Source organism: Eptesicus fuscus, chromosome 6, assembly GCF_027574615.1.
Source record: "Eptesicus fuscus isolate TK198812 chromosome 6, DD_ASM_mEF_20220401, whole genome shotgun sequence".
NCBI classification, from domain to species: domain Eukaryota; kingdom Metazoa; phylum Chordata; class Mammalia; order Chiroptera; family Vespertilionidae; genus Eptesicus; species Eptesicus fuscus.
Window position 1 is genome coordinate 85,408,233 of NC_072478.1, and position 25,143 is coordinate 85,433,375.

The 25,143-nt window shown below is 41.6% G+C and overlaps 1 protein-coding gene across 2 annotated transcripts in view; it reads right to left on the reverse strand.

Moving 5' to 3' along the window:
- Positions 1-20,326, reverse strand: part of C6H5orf46 (chromosome 6 C5orf46 homolog) — a 55,668-nt gene extending 35,342 nt beyond the window's left edge. For both annotated transcript variants that reach the window (XM_028146005.2, XM_054717023.1), the window contains exons 1-2: positions 20,201-20,326; positions 15,343-15,502 (exon numbers count right to left, since the gene is read on the reverse strand). In XM_028146005.2, coding sequence (XP_028001806.2) covers positions 15,343-15,502; positions 20,201-20,270 — 230 coding nt within the window. In that variant the 5' untranslated portion in view covers positions 20,271-20,326. The remainder of the gene's footprint in view (positions 1-15,342; positions 15,503-20,200) is intronic.
- Between the last annotated feature and the right edge of the window lie 4,817 nt (positions 20,327-25,143).

The following is a 25,143-nucleotide window of genomic DNA, read 5'->3' on the forward strand; positions in this document are numbered from 1 at the left end:
CTCTGTTCAGAAGGGCCTTAACTAGATAACCTTTCCCTTGGGTCCTAGGCTCCAGAGAGCCTGTTGTTCTAAAGGTAACTCACCTTTTCAGTAAGACATGATTCCTTATCTCTAAGGTAAACATCTCCATCGTTTGTTCTCTGATACTGTTTCCAGACTCCTTACGCTCCTATCCCTCTACTCCTAAAGAAACTTTAAAGCATGCAATGAAAAGCATTTTCAGAGTATTGTCTGACAAGTCTAGGGCCTCACAAACCTCATTGGTTTGGAGTCTACACTAGCAGAATGTGACTCTCTATTAAGTTTGTAGTTATGGTAGGACCACTCCAAAGCTTCACTGACCCTTCCACTAAGTTAGGCCTTTACTACATCAGCCTTTGGCAAATGTGTTCTAACCTGTCCTTCCCCACCCCCCCATGAAAACATCTATAACGATGCCAGCATTTTCTTTTCAAGACATAATTTTGGTTATATATGACCACCTATAAAATAGACTTCAAGCTCCTTAGCGTGGCATGCAAGGCCCTTCATGGTCTCATCAATATCCCTTTCTTCCCATGGACTGCAGTCACAGCCATGCTGAAAAGATAGCCAAATCTCTTTGCTGTTAACACTTTTATGCTTTAATGGAAAATCAAGTTTTTTCCCCTATCCAAAATGTCTGCCATAGTCTGCCTTTAGACTTGATCTAGTGCCAGCCTTGGGGCTGTTTGCCCTCGAACTCATTCCCCATTGTTCCTCTACTCCGCTCTGGGTAGGGCAGACAGAGGGCATGAAGCTGAACCCTGCAGGCTGACTTTCTCAGGTTCCAAGGTCAGCTGACTCTGGGCCTCTGTTCTGCCCCTGGGAGTCCCAGGCAGGAGATAGGTGGTTGGAAAAGGGGAAAGCCAGAATGTGGCCTCCTCTCCCTCTCTATTTGGAAGTTGTCTCTGGAAGTGTTCGTACTGTGTCTGAGCTGCTAGGTCCTGCTGGATAGATCTGCCTTGGTTCTAACTTTTGTCAGTTGACTCCAGTCTCTGGCTCTGGTTATACCCCCCTCTTTTCTTTCTTCTCAGCTGAGTTGCTAGTGGCTTCCTCCTGTTACCAGCTCCTAGGTTACCTCACCATCACCGATTTGACTTTTTAGGTCTTCTGTCATTTATTGAATTAGACAATAAGTTCCCCTTCTCAACATAAAAGTAACAAAAGGGAACCCTATACAGACTGAAAAAGCAGTGAAGTGAAAAACAGCGGCTTTAGGCTTGCACAGATTTACGTTCGAGTTCAGGCTTTAGGCTTGCACAGATTTACGTTTGAGTTCAGGCTTTAGGCTTGCACAAATTAGTAATCTAAGTGATCTTGGACAGGTTCCTTAAACTTCCAGGTTTTCAATTGCATTATTTCAAAATGGAATAGTAATATTTAATTCTTGTACTTGTTGTGAGCATTCAATGAGGCAACATTTAGAAGGACTAAGCATGAAACATGTTCCAATAATCATTATCATCTTAGGTAGCTTTTGCAGGGCCATCTTGGAATGACAAGCATTGCCACAGGCTAAGCTTTGACTTAAACTGTCTCTTCTAGTTGAATTGTCCTTACTCCTCCTTTTCCGGTCTCTAAATCCTTTCTCATCTATCAAGATGTAGCTCAGATATTATTACCTTTGAGAAGTCTTCCCACATTTCCCAAGGGAGCATTAATGGCTCTTTGTCCTATTTACCATGCTACCATCTCTGTGCTTCAATATACCAGGTCATGCTGAATGTGATTAATTGATCACATGCTCAACTAACATCAAGATTGTGAGCTACTTGAACACAAGAACCATGAGATGTCCCATGTGCATCCTTACTTTCTTGTTCTCAGGTGGACATTCTGTCGTTTAATTTCTTTACTTAATACAGAATACAACAAATATTTATTGATCAGCTGCTCTCTGCTGAACACTGTTCTAATTGCTCATGATTATACCAGTAACATTGAACAAAAGAGGCAAAATCTTGCCTCATGGAGCTTTACATTCTATTGGGAGTAGAATTCCAAGGAGCAAAGTTTTTTTTTAAAAAAAAAGTTTTAACACTGTGTTAAAAGATGAGTGTGATAGGAGAAAAAAACACAGCTGCTAAAGGGGAAAGAAATGGTGGGCCAGGGTGTACAATTTTAAGTAAAAGAGTGATTTCAAATAATACAACTGTAATTTTACTTAAAATTGCCAACAAAGTTCTCACTGAGAAGGTCATCTCTGAGAAATATTGAAGAAGTGAGGGAGAAAGCCACTGGCTATCTTGGGGAAGGTATTTTAGGCAGAAGGAAGGGGATATGCAAGGCTCTGAGGAAAGAATATGCCTGAAGTATTTGAAGAAAGGCAAGGATTCCAAATGGCTGGAGAAAGCAAAGGAATAAGGAGTAGAAGATGAAATGAGAAGCAGGTAGCTCAGATAGGATTGATCCTAGCCACTGTTGTAAGGATATCTCTATATATAAAACCCTAATATGCAAATAGACCAAACAACAGAACAACCAGTTGCTATGATGTGTGCTAACCACTAGGGGGTGCGTGTGGAACATGGCGGGATGGTGGAGCAGGTGAGCTAGGGCACCAGACTAAGGCAGGGCACCGGTCACTGTCATTGGGGCGAGCCTCTGGTAGTTACTGAAAGTTCTTTGCTCCAACATGCCACAGTCCCGCCGGGCCCTTGCACCTGCCACCTGTGCCAGCCTCACTCTTACCCACTACTGACACCCAATCGCTCAGCAACGTCAGTGGGTGCAAGCAGTGGCTGCCGGCCCCAATTGCCCCTCAGGGCTTCTCCACCTCCCCCTGATCCTGAGGGGCAATCAGAGCGGGCAGCCGCCTCTCGCACCTGCTGCCGGTGACGGCCCTGCTTGCACCCACTGCTGGCATTGGAGCCACCTCTTGCCCCCGCTGCCGGTGCTGGTCCCACTCACACCTGCTGCTGGCACCTGCCCCAATCGCTCCATGCCATCAGCGGGTGCGAGCAGGACTGGTGCCGTCAGTGTGTGGGAGCAGCAGCGCGGGAGCAGAGCTGCCAGCAGATGGGACCAGGGGCTGTGGTGGGAGGGGCCAGGCAGGGCCGTCGAGGATGAGCTAAGAACCGCCCCTGTGCCCACGGCAGCCTCATGGCCCACAGTTCTTTCAAGGTGCACGAATTCGTGCACTTGGCCCCTAGTTGAATAATATAGCTTTTTCTCAGAATGAGATGGGATATAGTACAGTGTCTTGATTTAATTTGAATTATATTTTAATAGAAGTACTCTTTATGCTTAGCATCTCTGTAATATGAAAAATGTAAATTTCCTTTAGGACTGATGCCATGGTAGGAACTTTGGGATTGGGGACAGAGTAGTGATGCTGTGGATTGTGTCTTCAGGGTGTTATTCACAAAGGGGTGCTGTGTTGGAGGCTACACAAACCTGATTAGAGTTCCCTCTCAGCCTACACTAGCTCAGTTATCTTCATGTCAATTGCTTTTCCTGAGCTTCTCCTGTTATATAAAGAAAATAATGCCTGACAAGCGTATTTCAATTTTATTGCAATTATGGCATTACTAGGTGCACAAAATTCTGGCATCGGGGTGGGGTGGGGGGGTTTCCTCAGCCCAGCCTGCACCCTCTCCAATCTGGGACCCCTCGGGGGGTGTCTGATTGCCTCTTGCAATCTGGGATCACTGGCTCCTAACCACTCGCCTGCCTGCCTGATCACCCCTAACCCTCTGCCTGCCTGCCTGATTGCCCCTAACCACCTCTGCCTGCCTGATCGTTCCTAACCACCTCTGCCTGCCTGCCTGCCTGATCGCCCCTAACTGCTCCCCTACTTGCCTGATCGCCCCTAACTGCCTCTGCCTGGCCCCGCACCTGGTACCCAGGATTCACTCCTCCAGCTGGTCGCAGGCACACGGGACCTGGGCTTCCCTCCCTCTGTATGGCTGCAGGCACCCAGGACCCAGGCCGGCTTCACCTGGGCTGGCCACAGCTGCAGGGGATTGTGGGTGGGCAGCTTCGTCCTCAGGCGCTGGCACCTGGGACCATGGGGCAGGTGGCTTGTCCCTCTCCCAGGCCACAGCCTGGCTGGTCCCCATTCCTCTTTCATGAGCTCATTTGTGCCTGGCTGGTCCCCATTTCTCTCTCCCCAGTGTTGAGTGTCTGGCAGTTCCAGCAGCAGCGACAACCATTTGCATATTACCTCTTTATTATATAGGATAGTGTGATAATAGTGTGAAGTGTTCATGAAAGAAAAACACTCTGTAAATGCAAGAGATTGTTAATCTTCCAAAACAGGCTGTAGAGAAGGGTCTTATTGGAGGACAGGAAGAAAAGGTAGTAAAGGGTAGGAAGGGCAAACATGTATTGAAATCTTCAAAATCTATTACGCTGGAGATCTTGGACGGTTGCTTCTTAGTGGTGCATCAAATCCAGTACTGATTTGGTACCTGTTTCTATTGGCGTGTTGTTGTTTTTTACTACCAACATGGAAGAGTGATTTCAAATTGTACAACAAAGAGGTGAATATAAAGACAGAGAAACTCTGATAGGACATGTTTTTTAAACCTAGGTAATATGATTACTACAGTTACAGTAAATGTATTTCCCAGGCACAGTTAGGCACTCAGTATATGAAAAGGAATTTTGGGGGATTTTTGTTAGGGAAAAGCAGTCTGTCAGAACTTAATAGAGTAATCTTAAGTGATTTTGCTTACACGGAAGTAATAGTTGAAATTAGCAGTCTCAAAACAATCAACAAAATGAAAAGGGAATCAATGGAATGGGAGAAAATATTTATAAATAATATATCTGATAAGGGGTTAGTATCCAAAATACGTAAGAAACTCATACAGTTCAATAATAGAACAACTTAATTTAAAAATGGGCAGAGGACCTGACTGGACACTTTTCCCTAACCCCTCTGCCTGCCTGCCTGATTGCCCCTAACCACCTCTGCCTGCCTGATACAAATAGCCAACAGATATATGATAATGTGCTCACCATCACTATTTATCAGGGAAATGCAAATCAAAATCACAATTTTATCAGCTTACACCTGTTAGAATGATTGTTATCAGAAGACAAGACATAAGTGCTGGCAAGGATGTGGAGTAAAGGGGACCCTTGTGCCCTGTTGGTGGGAGTGTAAATTGCTGCAGGCATTATGGAGGCTCCTCAAAAAAATGTAAAAATAGAGCTACTATATGATCCAGCAATCCTACTTCTGGGTATGTATCCAAAGGAAATTAAAATCACTATCATGAAGAGATCTGCACCCCCATGTTCACTGCAACCACAGCCAAACCATGAAAACAACCTAAGTGTCCATTGATGGGTGAAAGGATAAAAAATTGTGATATATATAATATTATTCAGCTTTAACAAAGATGAAAATCCTGTCATTTGTGACAATATGGATAAACCTTGGAGGGCATTATTGCTAAGTGAAGTAAGTCAGACAGAAAAAGACAAATACTGTATGATTGCATTTTATGTGGAATCCAAATAAATTGGAACTTGTTAAAACAGAGCGTAGGTTGGCAGTAGGTTGCCTGAGACAGAGGGTTGTGTGTGGAAGGAAATAGGTGAAAGTGGCCAAATGGTAAAAACTTTCAGGTATAAGATCAATATAAGGTATATTTTGGGCAATCTAATGTGCAACATGGTGACTGTAATTAACAATGCTGTATTATGTACTTGAAAGTTGCGAAGAGAGTAGATCTTAAAAGTTCTCACCACAGAAAGTAATGGCAACTATATGAGTAATGGCTTTGTTAACTAACCCTATTGTAGTAAATATTTAGCAATATGCAGCATACATATAGCAAATCATCACTTTTATACTTTAAACTTGCACACTGTTATATGTCAGTTATATCTCAAGAAAGCTGCAGGGTGGATTGGCACAGTCTCTGGGAAATGCAGCGTGTGGGTTGTCTGAATTTGTTGTAGAAAGTAATATGCATTTTCCACTATTTAGTAGGTGTTCACTCTTTGTTTAGTCATTTATGTTATTAAAAGGACTTTGTGTTGCATGAAAACCTATTGTGGCTGTATAAAAAGAGGAAGACAGTCAAACAAAAGATTTATTGGACTTATACCGGAGTTGCTTTCAGATTCAAAGTGCTGGGAGGACAAGACTCAGGAGGACAGCTCTTGAGAACTCAGTCGCAGAAGCATGTAGATCTTTTATTCCAGACTAGAGCGCAGCCATAATTGTCATCATGCTCTTTGAATTCAGTCTGGTCTTACTGTGCAGATTAAATAATTCTGGGACAATCTTTCTGACTCAGCTGGGTCAGGTTTTGCAATGGTCCGATCCTCTATGACTAATTGGCAAGAACCACAGCAGTGGCCACCAAGGAGCCACCTCTGTGTCATGAGGTGGTAGAAGCAGTGACAGGGCTGCACTAAGACTTTTCAAAGATTTCCATCCAGACACTCTGCTCCTCTATGAGAATAATAAAGCCTCTGTGGAACAGCAATAACCTCATTCTTTTTTTTTTTTTTAATAAGTCATTTTTTCATTTACTAGCCCAGGAGAGTGGGCTCAAATAATTTTTAAAGACTTTCCAAAAAGGATATATGAAACTTTTATCTTTGAAACTTCATGCTCTTTGAGGGGTTAAGAAAGTATTCTTTGGAGTCAGATTAAAATCTTTTTATCATTTACTGATCCTGTGACTTTGGACTTGTTACTTTATCTGGGCTTTAGTTTCCTTATTTTGGACCATTCTTTGGTTATTCTTGCTAATAATAATTCTCATATTAGTTAATATTTTTTGCAGCATTGAAACTTTCAAAATGATTAGGGAAAATTAGTACTGTCAATAAATATGTTCTCAATGAACTAGAATGTGACCCCAAAGAGGACACATTTATCCTGACTTCTAGAAGCAAAAATGCAAAATCAGGGTGTTCAAAATGAGCTGCCTTTGGTGGAAGCCAGGGCCTGAATCCTGAGACTGTGCTAGGAGGTGCTAGGAGGTGCTTTGAGGCCTCCAGGACGTATGGAGCAGAAGAACTGGAAGAACAGGACTTGGCTGCTCTTGGATTATTCTGGAGCCATGGAGGTGTGTCCTTAGAAACACAAGCCAGAGAGAGGAAAATTTACCAGCTAGAGAGGGCTTAGGATTTAAGAATAGTACAAAGATCTTTTCATCTTTTAGATGTTTATGTCTCTGCACTTTAGAATGTGAAATTATTTATAGTGAAATTATCCTATCTAATAAGGAGGGAATATGCTAATTGACTGTCACACCCTCAAAGATGGCAGTGCCCACAGCCAATAAGGAGGGAATATGCTAATTGACTGTCACACCCTTAAAGATGGCAGTGCCCCCAGCCACAAGATGGCGGCGCCTAGTCCCCTCAGCCCCGCCCGGGCCAAAGGCACGCGGCAAAGCCTGGCCCACCCCCAGGCAGGCCCAGCGGCTTCGCATGCCTGCCTCTGGAGTTCTCCAGTTCCTTCAGCCCCCCAGCTGCCCAGGGCTAGCTGGAGGCGCAGGTAACCAGGGCCAGCCAAGGCTTGCCCTGCTGGCAGTGGCAGCAGCAGAGGTGTGATGTGTCGCCTGCCCCTGAGGGCCCCCTCCAGTGCATGAATTGTCATGCATCGGGCCTCTAGTAATACATATTTGAGGAAATAGGCAACAACAACAACAAAAATGCAAGATAGTCAAGAATGAGCAACAGGGAAAAAGTGCAAATTCTCATAGGTTAAACAAAGGCGTACATTGAGTCATCAGTTTCACTTTGAGCTTACAGGTAGAGAAGAAAACAAGAAACAGGTTAAGTTACATAAATATTATAATTATAAAGGAGACAATCCTTATGAAAGGCAATTTGTTTTCCCTCAAAATTCGAAAATTATTTTCCCAGAAGACTTCATAGAGGGGCTTTTGAGTGATGTCATGCCCAACTTCAGTTTTGCTCATCAGTTGCATGTGAATTACCTATTAAATTTACTTTCCCCAAGGCATGATCAAGGCACTTTTATACATAACTTTTGATATGATGAGGCAATTATCATACAAATGAAACTTTTAAAACTACTGATTAAATGCACAGTCACTGGGATTTAAAGAGGTACACCTAATGAATCCATCCAAAATTTAATCTCTGCTTTAGAGGCTTCCTTCTCTCAGATGCCAGTTTTCTATGTCCCTAGATTGAGCCATTTCTCCTTGCCCATTAGGGCCCATTGTCTCATGAATCTAGTCAAAGCTTCCTCGATACAGCTAAAAAAGAAATTCCTGCATTAGGAACCAGGAAAATTAAGTCCCTCACATTTTTAATATTAATAAGAAGGAAAGGGAGGCTCAATGAGGAGAAGTGACTTCCCCTTGGGCACATAATCAGTAAGCAGCCAAGTTAGAAGTGGGTTTGCTTCTCCTCTATGCCTTTTGCTCATCCTAACTCCATGTTGGCTGTCTATTAGACTGCTTCATACATTGAATCTCTAGTAGGGCACTCCAAGGATTCGGCTGGTGGGTACTAATGAGTGGAGGTATGTAACAGCAGTCTGAGTGAAGGCAAAGATTTAGGACATCTGCAACAAGAGGTAGGCTGTTCCCTGAGAAGATGGGAATGGGAAAATGCAAACATGGGTGTTTTTAGGAGCTTAGCTGCCTTTGGGGTGAGAGTCAGGAGTGTCAGAAGGGAGTGTGTCTTGATTCCAACGCCCAAGCCTGATTTCCACCCTTCAAAGCTTATGGAAAAGGGTGGACTAAGTCTAGGGGTAACATGACAGTGGCTTTCTGAGCTTACACTAATCACACCCAAGTTGTGAAATGGAGCCAGTGGGGAAGAGGCGATTGCCCATCAGATATGGAATGGCAGTTGGGAAAGGCCATCCTTTCTGGAGATGCAAATGAGGTAACTCAACTGACCAAAGGTGTAGTGATTTCTTTCTGTGGGCACCCTGAGGCATGTCTCAGGTGAAATAGCTTAGTCACTGTTTCCTCTGCTTTCTCCTACGCTGTAGTAGCACTAGGGCTTAATGAGAAGGCAAAGACTCTGCAGTCACGCTGCTTGAGTCAAATCCTTTCCTCCTCCCTTGTAACTTGGCCCCATCCATGAGTATCTCTGAGCATTGGTTTTCTTGTTTATAAAATTTAAGGCTAACAATACCTATTTTAAATAGGGACGTTAGCATTAATTTAGGTAGCACATAAATAGCACTCACCTTAATGCATGAAACAGAGTAAATCCTCAGTGCTAGATGCTGATATAATTACTTTTCCAGTGCTATATTTATGTTTTTGTATTTTACTATCCATTTCAGGAGACAACTGGATAAGAAGACAGCAAATATTTCTGATTCCTCAAACCATATTGTTTGTACATAAATGTGAATGTGTGGGATTCAAGAGATTGCTAGTCTTCCCTCCTGGAACTAGGTTCAGAAAGTGTTACTCTTCTTGTGGGTGACTAATAGCATGATTACATGGGCCCTTAGATTTTAGTGCATATAATCCCCCCAGTTCATAGGCTGGATGTGCACGAAACAAGTTCCTAGCAAAGTGTGACAGGAACTAGGTCTCCTAACTCCCAGTGCTTACTTGGTTCACCCCACATTGTGCCTCCTCCCTTAATCCTTATGTCATCATCTTCTTTAAGATAAAAAAAAAAAAACTCTTTAAAATTAATCTAAAAACTCCAGCAAGAACAAAGTAAAGACAAAAATAATACACTTTTTCTGTTTATAGATAGGCATGGATGTCCAAATTCGTGAAATAAAATCAGACCCTTTTTTCTCTGTCCCATATACTACTATTTAAGTTATAAATTATAAGTTAAAATCACCTGGGAGATCACATTGATGAATATTCTTAATTATCATTAAGTTCCAAAAATCCTCTTGAAAAGAAAATAATGAGAAAAAAAGAATTAAAAATTAGACTAAACAAAAATGTTAGAAGGATCACTAGGGTATCTTATAATGTTTTAGCCACACTTTTTTCCAGATTTTTCTATGTCAGAAAGAAATAGGATCTAAGATTTCTATAATAGTTCATAGTTGAAAAGCCATTTATGCATAATTATCTCTTTAAATATACAAACTAATCTATTAATTAGGTGTCCATTCATTATATATATACATATATATATTATATATATACATATATATATAATATATATATATACTTCATATATACATATACTTTTATATGTTTGCTCAGTACTATATCTCCAGCACCTAGAACAATGCCTGGCATAGTATAAATTAATAAATATTTATTGAATAGAAAAATGAATGATTTTTATCTTTTTACATATAAAAAACCTCTGAAGCTCAAAGAAATTAAACATCCTGTCCAAAATTAAATACCGTTGGTGAACTGCAAAGCCAAGTGTAAAGCTCATATATCTAGAATCATTAATTAATGTCAGAATCACTATAGTCACAAGGTTTGGGTATGGAATAGCTGCTGAGAAGGTGAAGGATGACTTAAATGTGATCTGTGAGGAGGTTACAGTCTAGTGGAGAAAACAAGCATTGAGATAAAAGTAATAAAAAAAAAAGGGTGGGTGGGGGGAGTGAGGAAGAACTCTGTTAGGAAGGATTCTACAAAGCATTAGGAAATCCCAGAGTATGAATACCTGAGTTTTTACATTGTAGATATCTGTGGTGTCTCCAGAGAGCTTGTCTTTGATTTGGGCTTTAGAAAATGATTAGACTTGTCAGCTGAAGAGAATGGAGTTGGGGTTGGGGGCCTACATTGCTGTCAGAGAGACAAGCCTATGCAAAGATATTGGCAGTTTATACAAATACTAGAGATCTGGTGCATGGATTTGTGCACCGGTGGGGTCCCTCAGCCTTACATGTAGGGATTGGGCTGAAACCAGCTCCCCAACATCCCCCGAGGGGTCCTGGATTGCAAGAGGGCAGTTCTTGGGTGATGCACCCTGGAATTGGGCTCCCTCCTCTCTGGTTCCAGGTGCATCACCCAAGAACCGCAGCTGCCAAGTCACCACAGCTCAGCAGCTCCTGCGTTGAGCGTCTGTCCCCTGGTGGTCAGTGAGCATCATAGCTATCAGTTGGAGCGTCTGCCTCCTGGTGGTCATTGCGCGTCATAGCTACTGGTCGAACGGTCAGATAGTCGCTTAGGCTTTTATTTATATAGACTAGAGGCCCAGTGCACGAAATTCATACACGGGTGGGGTCCCTAGGCCGGAGATCAGGGCTGATCAGGTTCCCCGCCTCCCCACCTCCCCACCTCTCCACCTCCTTCCCTCACTGCCCACGTGCTTCCACCATGCGGTTCTCCATATCCCCGCCTCCCCGCCTCTCCCCCTCCTCCTATCCTCACCACCTGCACGCTGCCACCGCATGGTTCCCTGCCTTCCCCCCACCTTCTTTTCTCACTGCCCACATACACCACCACCCACCCTAATTCCCCATCCTAGCCCGGGGCCCAGCCCTGATCGGGCAATTGGGACCTGCCAACGATGGGGAGGGAGTGGAGGTTGGCTGGCAGGCCCCATTGGCAAGAGTGGCCTGTGGGCTAGGGCTGCTCCTGTGTTGAGCGTCTGCCACCTGGTGGTCAGTGCATGTCATAGTGATCGGTCGTTCGGGTCATTCCATCATAATGGTCGCTTAGGCTTTTATATATATAGATGACGTGCCCTGAAACAGAAATCATTTGTCATTAGGGCATTAGGGCTTGGCTTCAGGAGTGAGAGAGAAAATTGAAGGATATATTAGCATCATGGAAGGACCTTTAATGTCAGCTGAATGATTTTGTAGGCAAAGGAAATTCATGAAAGGGGTTTAAGCACAGCAGTGATAGAACCAAATATGTGATTTTGTTCTATTACTCTTATAGTAGATAGAGGAAGGATTGAAGTGAGTGTGGACAGAAACAGGGAAACAAATTGCAAATCTAACTCAAAGATTGCAGGAAAGAAATGATGAAAGACTTGACTAGGCCAACAATTCAGAGGAGTTAAAGAAAAGGAATGGCATGGGGGAAAACGTCATGGGTAGAATTTTTAGAATGGGATGAAATTGGTGATGAGCAGGAAGGATCCCAGAAGACCCTGAGGTTTCTGGATTTTGGGTGAGAGGGGATGTGACTTACAGAGATGAGGAACATGGGAGGGGGAACAAGTATGTAACTAAGACATTGGTCTTACATTTAGATCAGTTGAATTTGAGGTGTTGATGAAAAATCTAGGTGGGGTTTGGTAACAAACAATTAGTCATTTTAGTCTCTAGCTGAGGAAAAAGAGTGCAATAGATGTCTGAATTTGGAACTCGGTAGATTATAAATAATATTCCCAATGTGGAAGCTGTGATGTGACACCAGACAGGTTACATTTGGAGTGTTGAGGGGCAATAATACTTAAGGGGCAGATGCATGGAGAAAAGTCAAATAAAGAGAAGAATGACTAGAGGTAGGGAGAGAACCAGGAAAAATGTGTCATGGAAACCCAGGGGTTGGGGGTAAATTCACAAGAATCGAAGGCTTCTCAAAAGTGACCAGAATCCAGTTTGTATACCTCTAAGCTAAGGTAATCCAGAGGGCAGCATAGGGAACAGGTGGAGGGAGTGAGCTGGTCTATTCACTGTCCTAAAAGCATATATCTAGCATTTATTATGTGCCTTATATACTACTTAGGCATCAGAGATATTGGAGTAAATAAAGCATTGTTTTCACTTTATGAAGTTTTACCATTCCTGTCATTCTCTCTAATCAAATCTCTTTGAATCCTTTAAGGCCCAGATTTCCCACCTTCACCCTAAACACTCCCCTAAGCATGCTGGCCCCCCTAAAAGCTCGTTTCTCTAGAAATTACCTGCAATATTTGGCTGACATTTATATTATTTAGCATTTTAATTATCATTGCATTTTCTTATGTCATCTCACCATAACAACTGCAAATTATTTGAGGAGAAGGGGTTTATAGTCTAGATTTTTCCTTCACAATTACTGCCCCTACTTTTATGTATTAAGTGCTTAGAAATACTTCTGAATGGTCTCCTCCCATTCTCCATCCCACTTTATAGTATGGTCTTCTTAGACAGAGGGCAAAGTCCTGTGCTACAGCAATGAGCTAGATAGATCTGATCCCTCCTTTCACATTAAAAGTATTTGATATTTTATATTAAAAATAAATTATTTGAGATGGTAATATATGTTAAATGATGCTATGATAAGGTAAAGTGATAGAGAAAAACCAGGAAATGAAAGAAGACAGTGAGCAAGAGTGGTTATCGGATAGTTTTCTGAGGAGGTGACTTTTAGATGAGCTTCAGGGCATAGAACTATCCATGAGAAAAGCAGAAATGAAAGCAAGGACAGAGGGCCTGAAATGTTTTTAAGTTCCAGAAACAAAAAGAACATTATTTACTCAGAATATAATGAAATAAAAAGATAATAAAAGATAAGGTACTGTTTCTGCACTCAGAGCTGGCTGCAATCCTTTAGTATTGCAGATAATCAACTTTCAGAGTTAACAGAGGAAAAAAAATGCTATTTTATATCTAGAGAATTCCCCAGGAGAGGAATAAAAAGAACTATTATTGTTCCAACCCCTTGCATTGCTATTGTTGTGATTCATAACAATATGAAATCAACTGGGTTTTAATCTGTACTTTGTACATAATGGGTGTTACTCTTATTGTTTGTCAGTTTTATCCTTGTTTACATTGATAACCATAGGGACACAACAGTTGCAAAAGCAGCCACAATAGAAATAATAACAATAAAAAATACACATCTATAAGTTTCAACATTCTTGCATGAGGATTGTATGTAGACTCCTGCCTGTCTACATAGTAATATACTTACTTAAGCAAATCAGAGATTACAGAATACTAACCCTGATTACTTCACTACAGAAGTAGTTCACAATGAGTTATTACTTTCAGAAGCTAACAAAAGTTAGAAGCAATTTTCCAAAAAAAAAATGCAAATAGTCACATTTACACAAAATATGAATAAAAATTTAAAGGCTATTTAACAACCAGCCATGTAGCTCAGAATATCTAGCCAAGAGCTATCAACATCTATTGTACTAGAGGCCCAGTGCATGAAATTTGTGCACTAGAGGAGTGGGGTGGGGAGTCCCTCAGCCCGGCCTGTGCCCTCTCATAGTCCGGGACCCCTGGAGTGATGGACGTCCTTGACAGGTGGACATCCCTCTCGCAGTCTGGGACCCCTTGCTCCTGACTGCTCACCTGCAGCGGAGGCGGGAGAGGCTCCCTCCACCACCGCTGTGCTGTGCTCGCGGGCCGTGAGCCTGGCTTCTGGCTGCGCATCACTACCCCTGTGGGAGCGCACTGACCACCAGGAGGCAGTTCCTGACCCTGGTGGTCAGTGCTTGTCATAGCGACTAGTCATTCCACCCTGTCATTCCGCAGGTTGGTCGATTTGCATATTAGGGTTTTATTATATTGGATATCAGAATCACCTGAAAGCTTGTTAGAAAGCATATCCTTAGCCTTGTCCCAGGAAGGTACAAGGTGAAATGGAGGAACTTGCATTTTGTGTTCTCCAGGGAATTCTAAAGCAACTAGATAATAGATTCGTTTTCCAAACTTTGCTTAGGGGTCTATGAAGGAGAGAATTGGAGAGCAGAGGCTCAGAGAAGTGGAAATTGAAAGTACTTGGAAATTCAAAATGAATTGGATCCTGGATAGCTGAAATTGAGGAGATTAATAAGTGGGGAAGAATGAACAGGGTGAAGTTGAAGTAAAAATCAGAGCTATGTAGACTGGAGTAAGATGCATGAGAAGTTGGGCATAGGGTCTTGAAAACAGATTGAGAACATTGGGGGGATTCTGAGGTGTGTGATCTGCCACCAGGGAAATCCCTCACAATCAAAAAAACACTCATATACAGTAGATTGTCTATGAGGACAGATGATTTATTGTCTCTAACCCTTTTGAGTTACTCCAAGGAGAAAATAAAGGCAGGAATTATCACAACTGTAACTGCTGAGCACACCATTACCCACTACCTTTACCAAAGAATTAGTGTCTGTGTTGGGGTGGTCCTGTATTCCCTTAACTTGATAGATAAGCAAACTGAAACACAGAGATCACCTAATGAAAAAAGCACTTGTTCAAGACCAGAACCTGGCTTTCTGTCTCCTGATCTGGTGATCTTCCCTACTTGGTCCTGAGATTTAAAAAAAAATATTTTATGGAATCAGTTGATATGAATGTGCTCACCCCAAAGAGCTCAGGGAAATTTCATTCAGGTGCAAATGGGACTTAAGGTAGGGCAACACTTCTCAATTAAAATTACATTGGCATGCACCAACATTTTGATTCTCATTCATTTTAATGAAATGTGGTCATTTGCCAACAGCGAACTGGACAAAAGCAAGACTTGTCTCAGTGCTTACGGGTTCCTCTCTATGGAGCTGAGGATGAACGCCACTGCCTTCTCAATGATTTCTGTGCCCAAGAGGTGTAGAAATGTTGGCATATCCGGCTCTGGTTTTTTGCCTGAGGCATCTGGCTTGTCATCTGGCTTGTCTTCTGACTTGTCATCTGGTTTGTCATCTGAAAAAGACAGCAGAATCTCAGAGGTGATTCTCAGCAATAAGTACAGAATGTCTCTCTTTGTAGGAAGCACCTAGCGCCCATTGTACCCCCACTAAATAACTTAGGAGTATCTTATAGTTGCATTTACTCAACACTTTCTGCCCAGTGAAAGTCTTCTCATGCTTTATATCACTTATTCCTAAAAACAATCAAACAGACCAATAGGCATTGATCCTTTGGTTCCCTTCCTGGAAGCGAAGACTGAAATTCATGGAGGTTAAGTAACTTGGCCCGAGTGAAGCTACTATATGATTGAAATACAGAATGCCTGGTTTCACTTCAATTACATGGTCTCTCTCTCTCTCCATGTAATCCCTGGGCCCATGGTAATGATAATAATGAAGATGAAATACTAATGAGTAGCATTTGTTGACCACATACCTGTGATAGGAAATCCACATACATTGTCTCATTTTATTCTCACAACAAACATATGAGGTAGGCAAAAATCATTATACCGATTAAAGGTAAAGAAATGGAATTTGAGGCAGGTTTAGAAGCTGGTTCACAGCCACAGTGTTAGTAAGTGGCAGAGACAGAATGCGGTCTCCTGTCTGTCTGGTATTCACATCTGGATCCTTAAGCACTCAGTGATGAGCTGCATGGTCTTTAACAGAAAAGTTGTGATCTAACCTCAAATGTGTTATAAGATTGAAGGTAGTATAATAATGATGACAAGGAGAAATTCTATCACTTGTACCTTATCTATCCAATAGTTCTGAAAATAATGGTTTTACAAAAGCTGTGTAACTTTACCCTTGATCAATCTTATGGGGTATGTATATTTTTGCTCATTAGACCAAGAAGCTGAAAAGATTGGATGACTTGCAGAAGATGAAACGAATGCCCTTTAGAACGAGGCCAAGGATCTAGAGCAGTGGTTCTCAACCTTCCTAATGCCGCGACCCTTTAATACAGTTCCTCATGTTGTGGTGACCCCCAGCCATAAAATTATTTTCGTTGCTACTTCATAACTGTAATTTTGCTACTGTTATGAATCGTAATTTCCTATGGTCTTAGGCTCTACAGCAGCAGTTCTCAACCTGTAGGTCGTGACCCACAGGTTGAGAACTGCTAGCAGGGTCGCCTAAGACCATTGGAAAACACAGATATTTACATTATGATTCATTAACAGTAGCAAAATTACAGTTATGAAGTAGCAATGAAAATAATTTTATGGTTGGGGGTCACCACAACATGAGGAACTGTATTAAGGGTGGCGGCATTAGGAAGGTTGAGAACCACTGATCTAGAGAGTGAGATTGGAGGTTGGTGACATGCAAGTTCCCTTGGGGCTGGGGGTTTGGCTTTACTTAGTGGTCTAAATGATCAGGAGATTTGATGGAATGAAAGAGGGGCAATTAGCATCACATATGGCCTCCTCACTGGACCCTGGTGACAGAATGGAGTAGGATCTTTATCTTTTTGTTTTATTATAGCCTCAGGAGTAGTGCTGACAGATCTGGTAAATCAAAACACAGGATACCCAGTTAAAGTTGAATTTCAGATAAACAATAGTTTTCAGCATAAGAATGACCCATGAAATATTTAGGACATACTTAAACAAAACAGTTATTCATTGTTTATCCAATATTCAAACTTAACTGGGTGTCCTATATTTTATCTGCAATCCTGCCACAAGTTTTGACTCAAGAAGTCCCAACTACTGGACACTGTACCCAAGGACTCTGAATGAAGGAGTTGTAACTAGCTTTTGTGTGGAGATTGTCAAATTACGTTAGAAGCCTTGCATCTATATTGTATCTTAAAATAGAAACTCTAAGTAAAAAGATGTGGCTTTCAGTTCTACAAACATTTATTGCTTATCATGCCATAACAAAAGATTGGAGAGGAGCACTAATCTGGGATATATAACCAAAATCAATATACTAATCACCAAGTATTCATTCATTCATTCATTCATTTAGTTGTTGGGGTGTTTTTCTGTTGTTGTTTTCAACAAGGATATTTGAGCCTACTATTATATACATAGCATAGGCTAAGAGTTAAGGTAAAAGTGGACATTTATGGACATGACTCTCATGTAAGGTGAGGGCAACCACAGTGACCAGAATAGCTTTGTTTTTATCACAGGGAGGGGAGGAAAGAGACTATGTATTTGTTATGCTGTGCCTGTTGCACAGGGGCTGGGATAGTTCTTTCATAGCATGCCTCCTTAATCCTTATTCAGGCCAATGATGATAATATAGTCTTGAAAAGCTACCACTTGGTATCACATTAAAAATGTGGTATCACATATTACAAGAGCGAAAACAAGATGCTCAGAGAAATTAGATGACTCACCTAAAATCACACACCTAGGAAGTGGCTGAGTCAGGTTTTGACCTAATTTATGTTTAACTCCACAGACCTTGTTACTTATATGATATAATATAGCCTTCAAGCAGTTATCCCCTGAAGACATTTACCAGGTGCAAAATAGAGGTTCCTTGCATGAAAAGTGAATTCTTTATTTTTCTGTGTTCCTATCTGCCTACTGGCATAACCAGATTTTTTATTTTAATGTGATACCAAGTGGTAGCTTTTCAATATTCAAGGAGCTCTGGGTAGGAATGTGTGAAGAGCAGATCCTTGGCTCCAGTCCTTGGACCACATACATACTGAGTGGTATTAGGGACCAGTGGATCATATGTTTTAGAGTCCTACATACCCGAGTTTGATTCATGTGTTAAAAAATTAGCCATGAAACCTTACACACAATATTTAACCACACTCTCAGTTTCTTCATTGTGTTATTATAAAGATTAAAAGATATTGCATATGTCTTTCATATACATCATACATGAATGTATATGTATGTGTGTGTATGTACATATATTATGTTCTATTATATCACTTACAGCACTAGCCCCAAGGTAAGCTCACAGTAAGTTATTGTTATATTATTATTACTATTATTAATAATATTAACAAAATGATTCATAGTAGCTTTCTCCTCTAGTGCTTTTGGAGATGATGCAAATTAGAAAATGTTGTTAAAATATTAAGAAATTTGAAAATGTTGGAAAACAAAACAAAAATACGTAACAATTATAAAATTAAGAAGTGTGATATACTAGAAACAAATTATCAAAGCCAATAATTGAATATTTTTCTCTTTTCAAATATAGGATAGCTCTTATTTACATTAACTACCTTGTTGAGTTTCTTAGTCAATGAAATAATAAAGTTCTGAAAAAATACTATAAAAGTGATATATGTCCAGTTTTTATAATTTACAAGTGATTACAAAAGCTTGTTCATTTGATCTGGTGAAGTTTATAGTTACCTCATTTTACAGATGAAGAAACTGAGGTTCAAAGCAATGAACTGATTTAACCAATTTCAGAGTTCATAATAGACAGAGATGGGACTGGCTTTTATGATATCAATCTCACCTTTTACTTTACCAGGGGGATTACTTTAGGAGTGGATGGACACAGTAGAGTCTCTGAGACCATCTCTACAGTAATTCTGTTGGAGTGTCTGCCTGTATGTTGTGCCAGTAGACAATGGGTGGCTGAGGGTGTGAGTTCTGTTGAGTTACATTTAGAACAGTTTCAAAGGCAATATTTGCTCTCTCTGTGTTTTCTGACCATTCTGAATAGAGAGGAGTCACGTCTTCTACAGACAGAAAAAGAAATTCATTCATGAAAATCCTGCATGCTACTTTGTGGTTTTCTATGTGCTTGAAACAAACATGAAATAAATAGATGCTTAGTTATAACTGGAAGAACTGAGGGCTTTAGGTGTTAGTGCCAAGTGTGTCACTACTACCAGTGTCTATGATCAAGTAACTTTTCCTTTGCAAATGGTTTATTAACCTGCAAAAAGGGCAGTGGTGAAACTGTGCATGTTTATATAAAAGGATTATTATGAGAATTAAATGAAATAATACATGATAACAATAATAGCTAATATTTACTGGTGCTTATTATGGACTCATACTTTTTAAATTTTTGTCTCTCATTTAATTTTTATGATAAACATATGAGAAAGTTAACTATTGACATTTTATTTTACATGTGAGGTCCAGAGAAGTTAAATAAAATACCTGAAGTCACATCTCTGATTAGTCGTGAAGTCAGACCTAGGAGTCTTATTTCAGAGTTGATACGCTTCACCTTTAAGCATTATTAGTTATAATCATCAAAATTTATAACATAATAGCCCTAGCTGGTTTGGCTCAGTGAATGGAGCTTTGGCCTGAGGACTGAAGGGTCCCAGGTTCGATTCTGGCCAGGGGGACATGACTGGGTTGCGGGCTCTATCCCCAGGAGGGGGCGTACAGGAGGCAGATAATTGGTGATTCTCTCTCATCATTGATGTTTCTATCTCTCTCCCTCTCCCTTCCTCACTGAAATCAATAAAAACATATTTTTAAAAATTTATAACATAATAGTGTCACTATATTACACAAGTATATGTAAAAAAGCAATCATTTCAAACTTCATACATTCACTGAGGACAGAGGCTGTAACTGAAGCACATTAAATAAAAATCCTACTTGCTTTTTGCTAGAAGATCTGTCTCTGGTCTCCTAGTCCAGTGCCCAAAAGTCCCTCCCCCTCCCTGCCCTTCATGTTCTGGAACAGTGCCACCAATTTCCTCCAACCGTGGCTAACCACTGCACGAGCTGTCACTGGAAGCACTTACCAGCATGGCAAGTCAGGATCAAGGCAAGCAGTCCCAGGACAACTGTCATCCGAAGCACTGAGATGGCCATGATTGCAGCTCTGGGTACTGGTGCAGATAAAGCGTTCCAGTGCACCTGTAGCCTTGCTCCATTTATAAGCCATTTGCAGGTGACATCACCTGCTATGGAATTTAGGCTATTGCACATAATGTCTCCACAGCATGCTCTGGGATCTAATGAGCCCCGCCCAATCTTTCAAACCTGAAGTTTTTCACATGGGGGAAGAAAAGCCCTTTTTGGTTTTTCTAGTGTGTATTTATCAATGGCATTGTAATAACTCTTTTGGAGGCAGTTCCTATGCCAGCATTAACAATTAGATGGGTATCAGGCAGAATTATTATTCAGTGCCAAGAAGTAAGTATTCAATCAGATTGGTGAGGTGTCCTACTTTCATCCCTGCACACTCTGCTTTTTTCCCCATGCTCTGAGCTAATTACTTGTTACCACATGGGCATGCCAATTCATACCCCAGTGCCTCTGTTCATGCTCTTTATTTTTCCCCATCATCCCCCCCCCCCCCCCCCCCCCCCGACCACACACACACACCTTGGAATATTCCTGCTATTCATCAGGCTCCGGTTCAAATGCCCCACTTCTCCATGAACCTTTATGGTGACCCTTCCACCGTACCCCAGAGAGTTAGTTGCTCCATCATCTGTCATATAGAACGCTCACTTGGACTATTTTTGGAGAACTAAGTACTTTAATAGCTCTCTTCTCTTTCAGCCTATGGATCTCTTAAGGGTCAGAATGTTTTATTCAGTCCTGAATCCTCCAGGAAAATAATATTGTGTTTGGCATTGGCCTTAGCTTTGAATTCCTTGGGAAACTTGCATGGTTTTTCCAAAAAGAACTAGGTGTTTCTCTCTTGTGCCTAATAGACAGATTATATGTCTCCACCAATAGGCTGTAGGCTCCTCGAGGGCTAGATTGTCTTTTTCAGAGTTGAATGCACATTACTCTTGGCATATAACAAACAAATAATAATAATAAAATTACTGCACACAATAAAAAGAAATATTGGTTTTGAGGTGCTGCTGTGTATTTCAGATATAAATATCCTTCCTTTTGGATATAAACACTCAAGGGGATACAATTTGTTCAAGTCTAGATACTGGTTATCCTGAGGGATGTTGTAAGTTCAGTGAATTGAGATGAGGACTTGGGAGTTCCTAAACTTGTAGCTTGACCAAAACTTTTGTAACTGTGAGTGGGTCCTTTTAATAAATGGTGAAATTACCTGAGGTCTGGGAAAAGGAGGCTTGTCTGGTGTCACAGAGCCAAGATGAGAACATGGCCCTCTTACTCCCAGTTCCGGACTCTTTTCAAGGCACCAAGCTGCACTTGAAAGCTCTGCTTGGATCCTTCCAGTCTCTCCATTTTATCTTCTCAAGAAAACTCTGATCCGGTCTCTCCAGAGGTGTGATCTGGAGATAGTGATCCATGGTAGGAAGTGTTCAGCAAGTTAGAGGGATGCCATCAGAGTCGCTTAGACTTGAGTCCTGCACATGTCCAAGTAGCTAGTACAGAAATAACATTCAAGTGTCCCCTGACTTATGGCTTTGCTTACCTGGGAAAGGGTAGCAATACCTCTTACTTTGCACCAGCTTTGAGTCCTCAGGGTTTAACCCATCTTGTGGGGCATAGTTTTTTAATTCCCTGTAAGAACACTGTACAGGCAAGCAAAAGTTCTGGCTGTTGCAACCTAGGAGAGAGGGCTGCTGGCTTCTCAAGGATATCAGCTACAAGGGGCATGCAGAGTCCTGAATCAGATGCTCTACGTGGTCTGGTGTCAAGAAAACAGCACCAATACCGAGGGTAAGGATAATCCTGTCAATACCATGACTCAATGGTGACCTGACCAAATACCTGCCGGCCTGACACTCATTTTTCACTGCGGTATTCTCTTCTCGTCCCTCCATTTACTTTTAGCTTTAGATTTCAGCTAAAATGTCTCTTTTTTTGGTGAAAATTTTGTGACTCACTAAGATCCCTCTGTTATAATCTTTTATACACTTTGTATTCTTCCTTATTTGACACTTTAATGTCTCTCTTCCCAAGAGATGTCAAAATCCAGGGTGGAAGGACTCTTCTCTATGTTGTTCATGAAGAAGGCTCTTGTTTCTAGGATAGTACCTCACCATACACACAAAATACCCAACAAATATTACTGAATAAAAGAATTATTATCAGTTATTATTAGTTATTAAATGACTGATACCACTCTAAGTCTCAGTTTCTTCATCTGTAAAATTGGGGCATATTATTATTTCCTGCCTACTTATCTGCACTATTTTAGGAATATAGGACATAACAGATACATTTTAAAGAACCTTTAATGTGTGCCACATTAATAGAAGGTAAGAAGCTGTGGCTTTTCTTCCATTAGCACAAGCAAGTGAATTTGATTTAAAGTAGAGAAACTAGATTAAGAAAGATGTTCTACCCAAGCTGGGGAGAGGAAGTGAGGATCTTCTTCCTGAATGCCATTCTAGTTTGGTAAGAAGATATGAGAATGAAAGGAATATGGAATGCTTTAATTCCCATGGAAATTTCCATGTGTAATTGAAAGTCACCAGAATTCTTTCTTGGGATAGTAAAGGATTATAGTCTGGGTTGAAAATTGCATAGAGAGATTTTGAAGTGCGTGTCATGGTTAAAAGCATGGGTATTGAGATCAGACAGAACTGTGACAGACTCGTAGATAGAGAGCAGATGCGGGGCGGGCTGGGTGGAGGGGTAAGGGATTGAGTAAAAAAGAAAAAATAGAGAAAAAAACTCATGGATATGGACAACATTGTGGTGATTGTCAGTGGTAGGGGAGCTAAGGGGTGGTGGTGGAGGTATATGGGGGATAAATGGTGATGGATGGAGACTTGACTTTGTGTAGTGAACACACAATGTATAGAATATGTGTTATAGAATTGTGAACCTGAAACTTGTATAATTTTGTTAATCAGTGTCACCCAATAAATTCAACTGGAAAAAAACAACTGGGTTTGAATTTCAGATTTTCCACTTACAAGTTGTGTGACCCTGTGAAATATTTTCTAATTTCCTTATGCATTGAGTCCAATGTTCACAAAATAGAAATAAGGCCATCTCTCAGAGTTATGAGGATTAGTTTTGAAAATACATGCAAACAATTAGCACGGTGCCTTGTACATGCTAAGTGAAAAATAAATGGTAAACTTATTCTGTTCTGTTCTGTCCTGTCCTATCCTATTCTGTTCTGTCTTGGGTTGTCCAAGAGAAGGGAGTGATAGTTAGCCATGCAAGCACTATTAGAGCTAATAATAATAATAGTAACAACAATTCTATGTAATAAAGAGCTAATATGCTAATTAGACTGAACAGCAGAACGACCGTGCAGACAACATTCCAGACAACTTTCTGGATGAAGCTGGGACTGTGAGGGCCCAGCCCCTTGCACGAATTTCATGTGTTGGGCTTCTAATCTATACTAATAAAAGTGTAATATGCTAATTAGGCTGGGTCGACTGGACATTTTCCAGATGTCGACTTCCTTCTGGACGAAGCCACAGTGGCAGGGGCCAAGGCAGAGGCAGTTAGGGGTGATCAGGCCAGCAGGGGAGCAAGCAGTTAGGGGCGATCAGGCCAGCGAGGGGAGCAAGCAGGGGTGAGATCAGGCTGGTGTGGGGGAACAAGCAGTTAGGGGGCGAGATCAGGCTGGTGTGGGGGAGCAAACAGTTAGGGGCGCAATCAGGTCGGCACGGGGGAGCAAGTAGTTAGGGGCAAGATCAGGCTGATGCAGGGGAGCAAGCAGTTAGGGGGCGATCAGGTCGGCAGGGGAGAGCAGTTAGGGGGTGATCAGGCCAGCAGGGGAGGGCAGTTAGGGGGTGATCAGGCTGGCAGGGGAGGGCAGTTGGGGGTGATCAGGCCAGCAGGGGAGCAGTTAGGCAGTGATCAGAATGGTAGGGGAGCGGTTAGGGGGCGATCAGGCAGGCAAGCAGAGGCAGTTAGGGGCGATTAGGCAGGCAGGTGAGCAGGTAGGAGCCAGCGGTCCCAGATTGTAAGGGGGATGTCCGAGATTAGAGAGGGTGCAGGCCCGGCTGAAGACCCCCCTTCCCCGTGCACGAATTTTGTGCACCGGGCCTCTAGTTAATAATAATAGGCTACTGGTATTAACTCTGGCCAAGTATCAAACTAGATGCAACATATCAACAAAGTGTTGGGAAGCTGCCATAATTATCCTAATTTTATGTAAGGAAATGTAAGCTTGGATAACTTAATTTATTTTTCCTGGGCCACAAATCCTGTATGACCTAAAGCAGGGGGTCAAACTTAATGTCATGTAACTTTAAAGTCTGTGCTCTTAATTATCACATTATATTGTGCGGGCACATGCTCACTGCAGCTACTGGCAAAAAGCCTGGGTCACACAAGGAATCCTGCACTCAGGCCAGTCCACAGATTCATCTGTGTCTCCTCTGTTTTCCCCATTTGTCTCTAGAAATCCCATTGGCCTCTAAATGAAGGTCTGACCCACATCGTTCACCTCTGTTTTAGCTCAGTTTGATGTACAAAGTGCAGGTTACAGGTGCCTTCATGTAATCCTTGGCAAAAAGAGAGCTGGAGATAGGGCTGCAGAATAAAATACAACATGCCCAATTAAATTTGAATTTCAGGTAAATAGTGAGTTATTTTTCACTATTACCCAAATATTTCTCTTTATTTGCTGAATTGGGCAACCCTATCTGGAGAGGCCCTCTGGAGTGTTTTCTTGCATTAGACCTCAGATAAGGAGTGAAGGACAGGGAGGTCAAATGAATGATTGAAAGATAGTGTGTGAAAAGTTGAAATTACATATGGAATGTGGAAGTTATTGAAGGGCCCAAGCTTATCTGTGATACTACATCTGGGGCATGTTCTCCCCCCTGTA